Raw genomic sequence first — 11,863 nt, 5'->3', positions numbered from 1 at the left:
GAATATGAGCCACACCCCACACTGGACTGATGGGGGCTGCCGTGATCCCTCCAGCGTGTTCCCGCCCCCCAGCACGGCTGCAGAACCCAGAGGCTGAGAGCCACAGTTGAGAGTCCAGCCAGAACCCGGGGCTCCAGAAGGATTGCATGAAAGAGCACTCCTACTCATCCTGCCCTCTCCCATAATAAAGAGCAGCAGCAAAAGAACCAAGAAACTGGTTTATTACAATTTCATTCAGCATAATTTAAAAATAACTCTGTTAGTTGCCGTACAAATGTACTTTAAACCATAAAATCAGTTGCCAGTGTATGTTGGAAGTACCACACGATGAGGCCGTCCACTGCCTGAACCTCAACCGTCATTTGAACCAGCCCAGCTCCGCCTGGAGAAATCTCTTTCCCCAGGGAGAGTCCAGTCCCACATCATCGGGCTCAGGCAGGAGGAAGCTTGGAACACCATTCAGAAGACGTTTGGCAGTGCCAGGGAGACCAAACTCTCGTGTAACATCACAACCTGGTTGGAAACAGTTATTGCTACAAACCCTGAGGATGGTCAGATGTAGGGCAAAAGTTCCAGCCCAGAATCTCAGCTGGGGCAAAGGGAAAAAGGAGACTGCAGCATGGCCAACGTTAAAGCAATCGAGGGAGATTTGCGTGACGAGAATGACAACTACACCAGATTTGCTCCTGGGCTAAATCACCCATCTCGCTGCGACATCAGCATCCATGCAAAGAGGACAGCTCCCAAGTATCACCATTCCACATTCAGGCAAAATTTCCTGGTCATCAGTGCAGATCAGGATCGCAGGCAGAATAAGAATGTGGTTATTTGGAAGAGGGGTTGGGAACAGAGTATTACATCTCAGCATTCGTCCTAAAGAGAGGCTGCTCAAAGCATTTTATCCAGGAGATGCTGTCAAGCATCTGGCTTTCCTTAATCAGCTGAAGATGCCCAATGATGGACACAATCGAGAGTTTCTTACTGTTGCAAAAAGAAACAAATTGCATGATGCTAAGAAATGTGTGTTTCAAGAAGAAAAGTTGCATAATTCATTCTAAAGAAGGCAGTTAGTATTTCAGGCAATGTTAGACTCATATGCATCTCTACGGGGACCAGATGGCCGAGAAAGATTTAAGCTTCTACCAAATTAGTGCATCAGTTTAATAGCGCTCACGCCTGAATGTTTAAAAGTAGTTGAGTTTTATCTGCAAGGGAAAAAGGAGAACAGAAGGCACACAAAATGGCTGCTCTGAAGCAGCACAGCTTTTAAAAGGTTTGATGGCCAAGACCTTATCCTGCATAGCAGGCAATTTCTTACCCCAAAACTCAATCATAAGCCCGAAGGGTAATTGTGGCATTTAAGCCAAGAAAAAAGCCAGTGCAGAAAAACCATCAGAGTGCCTGATGTCCGCCAGCACAGTTAATCTAGGCCTGCTGCGTGTGGCTGTAAGGAAGGGCCCAATGTGGAAACAGGCTTTCCAAGCCTTGAAAGCCGAATAACTAATGCCAGATCCCAGAGCTGTTCCACAAAGAACCCAGCCTGATTCTTTGATTTCATAAAGACCCTCCGGGGATTGCTCATCGCTCAGTTTGCAAGGCCTGTTGGCACGTCTGCCTGCCTGCAATAATGGAGAGGTTTTAAAAATTGTATGGTGCTTTTGAAAACTGTGACGGACCGATTCTGCTACTGGAAAGGCACAGCCCTGCTCTCCATGCGGCTGGAAAGGAAGCAACCCTGGGGTCAAAGGAAAGCAGATCAAGGCCTCCTTCCGAAAAGACTCTCTCTCTTGGGCAGAGAACCCTTGGCTTGGAAGGCATTCCCTAGCTTTGGACTCCTCCACAGAAGAGGAGGAGAGTTACGTAGGGACACACGGAGAGTTCGCCCGGAGGCCGATTCTTAAGGCTAGAGCCAATACGTTCATTTCTGTTGGCTCAAAGTGGCAGCTGGACTGCAAGAGGACTTGCTGGAAGAAAGTTCTCCTAAAGCCATTAGTGCAAGAGGCCATTAGTTAAGGAGATGGACCGCAAACACCCTACGCCTTCAGTCTGCGCTGCCCTCGCTTTGCCGACTACAACAGCAGGCACTTCTTGGAGTTCTTCTTGGTCACTGGATAGAGAACGGCGCGCACGGCTTCTGCGAATACTTCCCTTACCCCTTCCTGGTTCAATGCTGAACACTCCAAGTATTTGACTGCCCCGATTTGTTTGGCTAGCGAAGTACCCTGCTGGGGGGTGGTAGGGCCCAGGCTTTGCTCCTTCAGCTTTTTCACGGCCTCTGCATTACTCCGCAGGTCCCTCTTGGTGCCCACCAGAAGGATTGGCACATTGGGACAGTGGTGGGAGACCTCAGGATGCCATTTGTGTCGCACGTTGGCATAAGAGGAGGGGCTGCCGATGGAAAAGCAGATCACAAAGACGTTGGTCTGTGGGTAGGAGAGGGTGCGCAGACGGTCATATTCTTCTTGTCCAGCCGTGTCCCAGAGGTTAAGGCTGACCATCCGCCCGTCCACCGTCATCTGAGCACTGTAGTTATCAAAGACGGTGGGGATGTATTCCTCCGGGAAGGCATTGGTGGTGTAGCTGATGAGCAGGCAAGTCTTCCCCACGGCACCGTCTCCGACCACCACGCACTTTATGGTCTGCATTCTTTGGCTTGCAAGAGTCCCCTGCAAACAGAGAAACAAATTAGAGCAGCGGTCCCCAAAGCCTGTGGCATGCCAAAAGCCGGGCCGTGCACACCAGTGAAGCCCTGTCCGTGGGATGCAGGCCCCTGTGGGTCCATGGAAAAGCCTCTCCCCGCAGAAGCGGTCCCGGTGTCCAAAAGGTTGGGGGCCACTGAATTAGAGGGAAGGCAATTCATGGAAGGAGACCTTTTCTGAGCAAAGAACCACCTGGAGACTTTAAAATGCAGGCGGCCAGAAAGGGTCACTGGGGCTGGACAGCTTCTTTGCTGTGGGGCAGGAGGAAAGAGCGGCTTCACCTGTCTCCCGCCAGCAGCGTCACCATCAGAAAGGGAACATTTGCATTTGCAGGGGCACCAGAAAGAAAATTCTTCCCGAAGAAGGCTGGGCCTGCAAAACTAGAGGGCAGCATGTCAGGCTCCTTCCAAGAGGTGCAGAGACAACTAGTCTCGAAAACCTTCTACTTCATGGTATTCAACAGTTTGCTGCTCCAGCATGATGCAGCATGATCTATTCCAGCAGCCGGAGGCAAGAAAGGTTTAGAGCATGGATGGTGGAAGCTCAGAACCGTTTGGTGCTGCCCGCAGAGGCCTTCGGCTAAGAACGAGAGAACCAGCACAAAAAGCTAAGCGCAAGTTATTGCACAATTGGGCTTGTGGACGGAAAGTCTACCTTGCGACTCCCAGCCCTTCCCAGCAGACAGCCAAGTCCTCCCTCCTCGCCAGGGGGACCCGGCCTCCTTGTGCTTCCAAGTGGGGGTTGCCAGAGCAGCTCAAACAAGCAAGGGCTTGCCGGGCCTTTCTCCAGGAGGTGCCCCTTGCTTCTCCACTCTCGGGTTCTTGCCAGGCACAAAAGCGGCCGAGATGATCTCAGGTCCCAAAGAGCCAGGATGGCCCAACCGGGCAGGGAGTCCCTTGGCGACCTTCCTTTCCAATCCTCCCGCCAATGCTAATTTCCCCCTCGAGGGACGGTGAAAACGCGCGGCCACTCCGCTCCCTTCTGCTAACCGCGGAGGGACGAACAGCGGCTCGGGGCCCCGCTGCTCGGAAGCAGAAGCCACGGCTCACGCCCAGCCCGGTTCCAAGCGGACGAGGCGGCTAGGAGGGCGTCCTTAGAAGAGGAAGCCGGCCCGGGGCCCCGGGCTCCCTTATCGCTTTGCAGCTGCCGCCCATCCGCCCAACGGCAGCCGGCGGGGAAGGGCAGCCCCGCAGGACCGGCCTCCGCCAAGCAGCCTCCCTTCTCCTCTCGGCAACGGGCCCGGCGCCCTTTCCGCCCCCGGGGGCCTCGCAGTCCGGGGAAGGGCGGGGAGGGGCCCCGCTTCCCTCTCGCGGACGGGACGCTCATCCACCACACAGCGCCGGCACCCGAAAGGCTGGCCCGGGCCGAGGCCGCTTCCGGGAGGCGGGCGGGCGGAGGGCCCTCCGTCCCAGGCGAGCCGAGGCCGAGCCGCGCCCTCCGGCCGGCCGCCTGCCTGAAAGCCGCCGCGGACCCGGAAGAGCGGCTGCCGGCGGAGGGCCGGGGTCCCGCCGGGCTTACCTGCGTGCCGCGCGCGCCTCCCTCGCTGCCTTCCGGGCACCCCCCGCGCAGCCGCCGCCGGCCAAAGTCGAGCTGGAAGCGGCTGTGGGAAACCGCGCCCCCGCGCCCGGCCCTCGCACTGCGCATGCGGCCGCTCGCCCGGCCCCTTCGAGGGGGAAAGGCCAATGGCGCGGCTCGCCCGGGCCTGCCGGGAAGCGTAGTTCCTCTCCGGTGGCCGCCAAGCCTGCCCTTCCTGGGCTCGCGCGCCCCGCCTGCAGGTGGCCGCGGGGCCTGTCCGCTGCGGAAGGCTTGGGCTCACACGGCGTTGATGCTCGGGGGCTCCGTGCGCGGCTCTCTCCGACCCGGCGTCCCTGCGATGCCGCCGCCTTGGGCCCTGGCAGAGAGAAACGTCGCCCCGCCTGCCCGCTCTGGCTTGGGGGCGCCGGCGGATTGGAGCCGATCGCCGGCCTCGCGGGGGGCGGACGGCCGCCCCCTCCTCTCGCGGGTGTCAGGCGAGGCTGCTTTGGGCAGGAGGGTTCGAGCGAAAGGACAGCCAGAGCCCCAAAGGCCGCGTTGAATTCCACGGGAAACGGCCGGGAGGCTGCCTTTGCGCCCGGTGCCTTGCCCAGTGAGGGAGCCCCGCTCCTCGCGCTCACGGCAGCCCGGCAAGCGGCACTGGAGCGGCCGCAGGCTTCGTGTCGCCTTGCAGCAGGGACAGCTGTGGCCTCCTGGCACAAGGACCGCTCCGAGAGCGTCTGCACCGGAGCCGGGAAAGTGGCAGAAACCCCTGGTGCCCAAGGAGAGGCTGGCAGACTGTGGGGCTGGGGTTCCAAGCGACCCAAGCGGTACCCAAGCAGCAGCAGCAGCAGCAGCAGCAGCAGCGGGTGATTCCTGCAAAGAGGAGGAAATTCGCTGGTTTCCAGCTGAGCCTCTTCTTTCCTGGCTTGGAGAGAAGGGCATACATCTTCCAGGCTGCTGGTGCCTTTTCAGAAGACGCCTTTCTTTGAAAAGCAGCCAGCAGAATTATTCTGGTTCTTTGGCTTAATGGACGGTGGAGACCTCGCTTGCCTACCTGGATGCCCAGGGGATGGGGAAGCGTTCCCTTCCCACCTGGCTGCTGCACACATTGGAGGAGGGCTTGCACATGGCAGGGCAGCCCATGGCTGGCTGTGGCCCCAGTCATCACCAGTTTGTACTGGGAAAGAAGTCTGATGAAAAGCATGGCTGCATAAAGCTCTAGAGAAGACAGGAGGGAGCGTCTGCACAGTATACACCTCCCTGCGCATGCACACGCGCGCGCACACACACACACACACACACACCCCACTCATGGGCACACTCACTAGCCGGAGGCCTGTGACTTCCTCCCATTGAAAGAAGCTGCTTTTATTTCAGGACAAGGTGGTGGGGGGGCGGTCTCCCAGGTGGTCCTGCTCTCCTGCAGCCCAGAGCCAGCCCGGCCCCCTCAGTCCTCGTCCTCAGACCAGCCCAGGCTGTCGTCTGACTCCTGCAGGGGGTCGTCTGGGGAGCTGCCTGTGGCAGCCTCCTCTCGGGGCGCTGGCCGAAGGGCCTCGGCTCCGCTCTGCGGCTGCTCCAGCCTAGCCCAGGCAACGGGACTCGCTTTCTTCAGGGCGATTTCCACCTTGGAAGGCAACAGGCTGGCGAAGCTCTTCTCCACGTTGATGACCTAGAAGGAGAGAGACAGCAGGGAAACCAGCCGGATCAGGCAGCCCCCCCTACCCCCCACCCCCCACCCATGGCTGTCCTGGCACTATGAGGGTGGGAAAGGGCCCCGGAGCCTCACGGAGGGAGGGTCCCCCACACCCGCCCGGCCTTTTCATGGGTGCAATGGAAGGAAGAGATCAGTTGGGGTCCGGGGGGGGGTGTGTCTCAAAATAAGAAAGCCAGCCAGGCGAGCCAAACCTACCCCCCAGAGATCCAGCTGGGCCTGGAAGAACTTCTCTCCCTCAAAGGCTACCTGGATGTCCAGCTGCAAGACAGGAGGAAACCGCCTCAGCCCCGAGTCCTGCCACATGACCTCTGCCTGCCCTGTCCTGCAAGAGGGGGGACGGTCGCAGCGCCCAGCAGGCCGCCTCTGAGAAGCAGCTGTGCCCTCGCCCCCCCACCCCCCTTACCCCAGTGCGGTTGGCCTGGATGGAGCTGAGGTGGGGCAGGGGGGTCCTGGCATAGAGTGTCACCACCACCTGGCTGCTGGTCTGGTGCCAGTCCTGCCGACAAGAGACCAGCTTCTTGTCCTCCTGTGTGGCACAGAAAACCAGCCAGTCAGCATTGCTGCCCCCTCTTGTGCAGGAAGCCCCGATTCAGAGGACGGGGGCCTTCCGGACTGCAGCCCCCTTGCAGGACCCCCAGCAGGCAGAAAGCCTCCGCGGGGACCCCAAATGGGGCAGGGGGAGCATCAGCCCATTTCCCCCCTTCTGGGCTGTCCAAGGGCCCCCCCGTTCCTCTGTGTCTAAGAGAGGCCGCCTCCTGCTCTGCTCCAGGGAGACCCCGTTGCTAGAAGGTGGTGCCAAGGGAGGGAGAGCAGCGGATGCTGGAGGAGGCTCCCCGGTGAGAAAGCGGAGGCTGCTTTTCTGGGATCCAAAAGAGCTTTGCTGGCAAGAAGTCCCGTCCCCCCCCCCACCCCCACCCCACAGAGACATTAAAGCCCATACTTTGCAGGTCTGCCAAACCTACTTGGCAGCAAGGCTGGTCCCACCCTTGCTGTCCGGGCAGAGTTGGCCTCCCGCTTCCCTCTGGCTGCAGACCGGGCCACAGACAGGGCTGGGGCTGGGCACAAGACCCTCACCTGCCTGGGCACCCAGGTGTGCTTCCCTCTGCTGCAGCCCTTCTGCTCCAGGAATGCGGCAAAATCCGTGGTTTTGATGCCGCAGCAGCTCCAGTATTTCATGCTGAATGGATCCCGGCCGGAGTGGGGAGAGAAGCAGAGAGCTGGGCCAGATACTTATTTGAGTAGTTAGGGGAGGGATTCCTATTCCCGCTCCCCCTGCAGTTCCAGATGGCTCACAATAGGCGGGAGAAGCCTCCCTTCGACAGACAACAGTGATTAAGACGACAAGGACTGCAGGCAGCCTCTTCTGCCCCCTGGGAGTCGCAGGCAGCTGGGGAGGGGGGAGCACAGCTGGAGGAGCCTGGCTTGTGTGAATCAGCCGTGGAGATGGGCCAACATGGAGGGGCTGGAGGGGGTGTGTGGAAGAGGCTGGGTCCCATGGCAGACAATCCCCACCCCCACCCCCCGTGGCCATCACAGCTGAAGTCGGGGACTTTGGGGAGGAAGGGCATCCTAGAGGCCTGTGATGCTCACCCCTCATGGAAGACGGGCACCCCTGGGTGGAACAGGCAGGTTTCCGTCTTGCTCTCCTCCTGCTGGAAAGTCTGCAAGAGGAGCCGGGCAGGAGAAAGGAAGGACCGTTCAAGTGGTCAGGAAGAGGCCGCCCTGCAGCTGCCAGCCCCCCCGGCTCTTTTAGCCCAGCACTCCCCAACTTCTCTCTCCTGCAGCCAAGGCTACGCCCAAAGGGGAGGTTAGAAGCCAAGGAGCCCAATGGCAACTCACCGCGTGGCAGCCGGCATTTTTGCAGGCCGTGCCGGTGCTTATCTCTGAGCGGCCCCCTGCGAGGCAACCAGAAAAGAGCAATTGGGGCCTTGCAAGTCTGCTGGAGCGCAGAACTGCAGCTGCCCCCAGGATCAACCACTCCTGCTTGCGAGGGACCCTGCCCTGCCCCACAGCCTCTACCGACTGGCCGGAGGCTCGGGACCTTCCCAAGGCCGGTTTGGAGGGCTGCAGCTTCCAGCGGTTTCCCCTGGTTCCCCACACAGTTTCCCAGAGCCGCACAGAGGCACAGTGGGGCCACCTGGGGCACTTGTACTCCCCAGTCAGTGGGAAGAGAGTGGCCACGTAGCAGCTCAGCTGCCGGCCCCCACACTGGCTTCGTCTTTCCCCCAGCAAGCCCCATAGGGTTTCCCACCGGGGCTGGCCAAGCCGTGCGGGGCAGGCTGCGTGGCCGTGGATGTGTCCAGCTTCTCCAGGACTTGCTGCAGTGCCGGGGCCACCTTCACCAGCAATGGCTGCTTGGGCTCGTCAGAACTGGAGGCCAAAGAGAGGGCAGAATGTGGGCACGGAGGAGCCAGTTTATGTTAAGTTAGGCAAAAGGGGTGTAACTCCTTCTGCCATGCCTGCCACGTGGACCAGTTCCTACAGCGCATGATTCACAGGTGGGAAGGGAAGCAGATAAATGGAGCCTCCTCGTGCAGAGGAAATATACCTGTGAAAGGGAGGTCTTGGCTGCTTCCTAACCCCAGCCCAAAGCTGTTGGCCCCGTCAGGCTTCTGACCTTGATAAGAACCTCCTCACCTGGGCCTCTCCCGCTGCAGCACCTCAGCGGACTTGGGCTCCGGAACGAGGTCTGCAGTGCATGGCTTGGCCTTGGGCGGGGCTTCCTCCGGCTCCGGGGGCTTCTCGTGGCTGTGGTAGCCTTTTGTGCAGCCCTTTGGAGGGAGACGGTTCTTCGTTATTTCAAGGGCCTGCCAAGCCTGCCAGCCTTACAAAACGCGCCTTTGGAGGATGCAGTTTGCAACGGAGACACTGAACTGTGGAGGCTGGAGTTTGGATGGCAACGGGCCCCCCTGTCATGCCCTGCTGTCACCCTCCCCCCGCCCCTCACTCCACCTTTCCCAGATGGGGAAGGTTGTGATGTTAGGCAAAAGGCCAGAACGGCTGAGAAAGGCAACTGTGGCTGTGCAGCCAAAGCTACGAGGATGGCAGCCCTCGTCCGTCTGACAGGATGGGCACCCGGCACCCCCCAGCACCTAAGCCCCAGCTACCTTTATGGAGAGGAATTCAGAGAAGTCGGTCGTCCGTTTCTTGCAGCAAGACCAGCCCTAGAAGAAGAGCGAGTAAGTGGCCCCTCCCCACTTGCTGACAGCGCCATCCGCAGAGGTGTTGCCGTCCTCCTATCTGCACACTGCCTTCCTGCCTTGGGGGTGGGGGGAGGGCAGGAGCAACAGGGGCAGAACGGGTGCCTTGACATGGAGGGAGGGGGGGCAGAGCAGTAGATCCTCCACTCAATGGGGAGGTCAACCTGAACAATGGCCCTCGTCCTTCTGGAGCCTCCCTGCCCCACTGCGGCAGGGAAACCCGGTTGAGCCCCCACCTGCCCTGTGCAGTTGGACCCCTCACCTTCAAGGCATCATGGAAGATGGGGAAGCCTGGGTGGTGGAGGCAGGCATCTGAGGGAGGGAGGGAGGTTGGTTTTCTTCCAGCAAGCGGCTCCATTTGCCCCCCCCCTCCCCCCGCCCCCCCCCCCTTCCATCTTGTCCGTTCCCAGATTCTTCTTGGGCGGGAAGACCTACAGCTTCTCTGGCTCTCCTCTTTTCCAAGACTGGCGCTCCTGATCAATTCCTGGCTCAAAGGCAGGTGGGGGGCGGGGGGGGGACCCCACTCCCAGTTGTGGGCCTGCAGCCCCTTCCCCTTCTAGAGCTCTCCCCGCCAGGGGATTTGCTCCCTCCCCCGAACATCAGCACCCGGGGGCTGCCTGGCAGGCAGGCGTCAGGGAGCCCTCCGCATGTGTGCCCCCTCCCCCCCTGCACCCCAGCAGGCAAGGCCCTCCCCGGGCCGGCCACCCTCCCTGCCCCGTACCCTGGCTGTTCCTCTCCGGGTCAAAGCTCTGCCCGCAGCCTTTCCGGTAGCACAGCAAGGCCATCGCGGAGTCTGGGCGGGAGTCTTTCCAGGAGGGACCAGGCGGCTCAGCTATCTTTAGGAGCGGGGGCCGCGAAGGGGGCCTCAGGCAGCCCAGAAAAGGGCAGCAGCTGCTCCACCACTCACCATCACCAGAGGGAGGGGCAGGCGGGGGGCTCCCCTCTGCTCTCTGCCTGGGTAGGGCTGCCTCCAGCTGTCGCTCCTGCTCAGATGTGGAGCTACTTGTTCCCCCTGGCCTGGTGCAGCCCCCCGACAAACAGGAAGAGAAGCAGCAAACCGGCAGACTCCTTATTCCTCATTCTGGGCAGCCAGGAATCCCCTGCCAGTCCATTGTCCAAGGAGGGGAGGGCTGAGCCTGCCTCTTCCTCCAGGTCTTGACTGCAGCGCAACTCCCGCCCCTCCCCTCCAGCTCCCCCAGTTTATACGGGGCTGCAAGGCTGTTCCCCCAGAAAGCGAGTGACTCTTGGCTCACGCTGGTCCAGGTGTTAGAACAGCAACTCCCAGAGTTCCCAGCTGCCCTCGGGCAAAGGTACCCTGGGAATCTGGAGGTGCACATCCCCACCTTCCCAGCAGCAGCAGCAGCAGCAGCAGCAGGAGGAAGAGGCTGGGGGTCCCGGGACTGAGACCCTCCTCGGAAGGAGGAACAGCCTGTGGCCACTTCCCACCCAGTAATCAGAACCCCAGGAGACACCGGAGATGGACACAAGGTGAAAAAGTCTTAAAATCGCTTTTAATAATAATGCATTCCTGTAACAATCTTGAGACAAACTCAACCTGTTAGTGGACGATTACAGCTCAGGTTCACACATTTACTTCTACACAAGACGGGTAAAGTTAGGGTTATACAAACAATTGCTTCAGCTGAGGGTTTTTTTTTTTTTTAACAGGAAACTCTTTTGTGTTTTACTATGTCCAATAGATTGTACTTTTCTACCAATAAAAAAGAAAGAATGGTACAACACTGAATAATTCATCCCAGCACCATCACCACTATTGAGCCCTCTTGGCTGCCCCAGAAGACTACAGGAAAGGAAAAAAATGGTCCAGAGGAAAAAATAAAAAGCTACAAGTTTAAAAAAACTATTCCCTCCCCCCCACCCCACATGATCTGCCGTTTGTGGAGGAGCCACGTACAGGACCGCAGGCCTTGCCCCAGTGCTCGGAAGGGCCTTTTCGAGGCCTGGGGCAGAGCTGGTGGCCTCCGGGGACAGCCTGTGGCAAGGGGCTTGGGGGTGGGAAGGGAGGAAGAGGGCCAGGGGTCCCAGCTCGGCCCATAAACTACACAGCTACCAAAGCCTCCTGGGATCCAGGTTCACATTGCGTGCTTGCAGGAATGCAACCCTCCTGGTGTCAGCTGCACCGTTTAGGAACGGGACCAGAGGCCTCTTGCCTTGGCCAAACTCCTGGGGCTCAAGAAGGAGCTAGGGGTCTTCTTGAGAGGAGAGCCAGGCCCTGGACCCTCTCCTCTTAATACCGGCGACGCTTGTTAGGGCCAAAATCTCCCCCAGGAGCCCCCCGGTTGAATCCCGGTGTGCTTCCTCCCATGGTGCCCAGGCCTTCCATGGCCCCGCTCTGTCCAAAGCGATCGGGTGGTGGTGGAGGGGTCTTGTGCAGAGAGAAAGGAAAGATCTTGGTCAGAAACAACCGGAGGCCCAGAGATCCAAGGCGGTTGGGGGTGGGGGGGGGGTTCTTTCCTGCTTTATGAAGACCCACAAGGGGGCCTCAAGCCGGTCTAAGACAAAGCTTCCCAGGGGAAGCCCTGTCCTCAAAGGACCTGCCTAAAACAGGAAACCCAGCTGGGACCCTAAAACCCACCCCACCCCTAAGAGTAGCAGCTCCTGAAAGAGATTCAACATCCTCCAAGCTCGGAGGTTTATGCCGCCAGCCCCTCTCAAGTTTGTCAGAACAAAAGGCCCTACGGGGATCCCAAAGGCAGCTAATGCCCTTAAGAAAG

The 11,863-nt window shown here is 59.4% G+C and overlaps 3 protein-coding genes across 4 annotated transcripts in view; all 3 read right to left on the bottom strand.

Annotated features, from left to right (window-relative positions):
* Positions 1-204: 204 nt before the first annotated feature.
* Positions 205-4,446, bottom strand: LOC113446834 (rho-related GTP-binding protein RhoG-like). The gene is made up of 2 exons (XM_026716666.2): positions 4,218-4,446; positions 205-2,666 (listed from the first exon to the last, which is right to left on the bottom strand). The coding sequence occupies exons 1-2, from the start codon at positions 4,341-4,343 to the stop codon at positions 2,070-2,072; spliced, it is 723 nt and encodes a 240-aa protein (XP_026572451.2). The 5' UTR covers positions 4,344-4,446; the 3' UTR covers positions 205-2,069.
* A 1,098-nt stretch (positions 4,447-5,544) lies between these two features.
* ITGB1BP2 (integrin subunit beta 1 binding protein 2) lies at positions 5,545-10,103 on the bottom strand. Of its 2 annotated transcripts, XM_026716657.2 has the most exons (11): positions 9,850-10,103; positions 9,391-9,440; positions 9,036-9,092; positions 8,566-8,699; positions 8,180-8,298; positions 7,768-7,823; positions 7,519-7,589; positions 7,003-7,105; positions 6,332-6,454; positions 6,124-6,186; positions 5,545-5,883 (listed from the first exon to the last, which is right to left on the bottom strand). In XM_026716657.2, the coding sequence occupies exons 1-11, from the start codon at positions 9,911-9,913 to the stop codon at positions 5,662-5,664; spliced, it is 1,062 nt and encodes a 353-aa protein (XP_026572442.1). In that variant the 5' UTR covers positions 9,914-10,103; the 3' UTR covers positions 5,545-5,661. The 2 variants fall into 2 exon arrangements, with proteins under 2 accessions (XP_026572442.1, XP_087797368.1); XM_087941242.1 differs by lacking the exon at positions 9,036-9,092 and having other exon boundaries at positions 9,850-10,004.
* Positions 10,104-10,617: 514 nt separating this feature from the next.
* The window catches only part of NONO (non-POU domain containing octamer binding), a 6,180-nt gene continuing 4,934 nt past the window's right edge, over positions 10,618-11,863 (bottom strand). Inside the window, 1 exon segment of the mRNA XM_026716650.2 lies at positions 10,618-11,514. Coding sequence (XP_026572435.2) covers positions 11,377-11,514 — 138 coding nt within the window. The 3' untranslated portion in view covers positions 10,618-11,376.

This window comes from Pseudonaja textilis, chromosome 12 (genome assembly GCF_049901715.1).
Source record: "Pseudonaja textilis isolate UNSWEBS1 chromosome 12, rPseTex1.2, whole genome shotgun sequence".
In the NCBI taxonomy this organism is placed as follows: Eukaryota; Metazoa; Chordata; class Lepidosauria; order Squamata; family Elapidae; genus Pseudonaja; species Pseudonaja textilis.
The sequence above is the reverse complement of the archived record's forward strand: the minus strand, read 5'-3'. Positions and strand labels throughout refer to the sequence as shown.

What these genes read in the sequence shown, in the direction of transcription:
- LOC113446834 (XM_026716666.2), bottom strand. Translation starts at nt 4,343, where the DNA reads ATGCGCAGTGCGAGGGCCGGGCGCGGGGGCGCGGTTTCCCACAGCCGC. An exon ending in GAGGCGCGCGCGGCACGCAG is followed by an intron (nt 2,667 to 4,217) that starts GTAAGCCCGGCG and finishes CTCTGTTTGCAG; the next exon opens with GGGACTCTTGCAAGCCAAAG.
- ITGB1BP2 (XM_026716657.2), bottom strand. Translation starts at nt 9,913, where the DNA reads ATGGCCTTGCTGTGCTACCGGAAAGGCTGCGGGCAGAGCTTTGACCCG. An exon ending in CTGCAGCGGGAGAGGCCCAG is followed by an intron (nt 8,299 to 8,565) that starts GTGAGGAGGTTC and finishes TTTGGCCTCCAG; the next exon opens with TTCTGACGAGCCCAAGCAGC. An exon ending in CCCAGCTGGATCTCTGGGGG is followed by an intron (nt 5,884 to 6,123) that starts GTAGGTTTGGCT and finishes CTCTCCTTCTAG; the next exon opens with GTCATCAACGTGGAGAAGAG.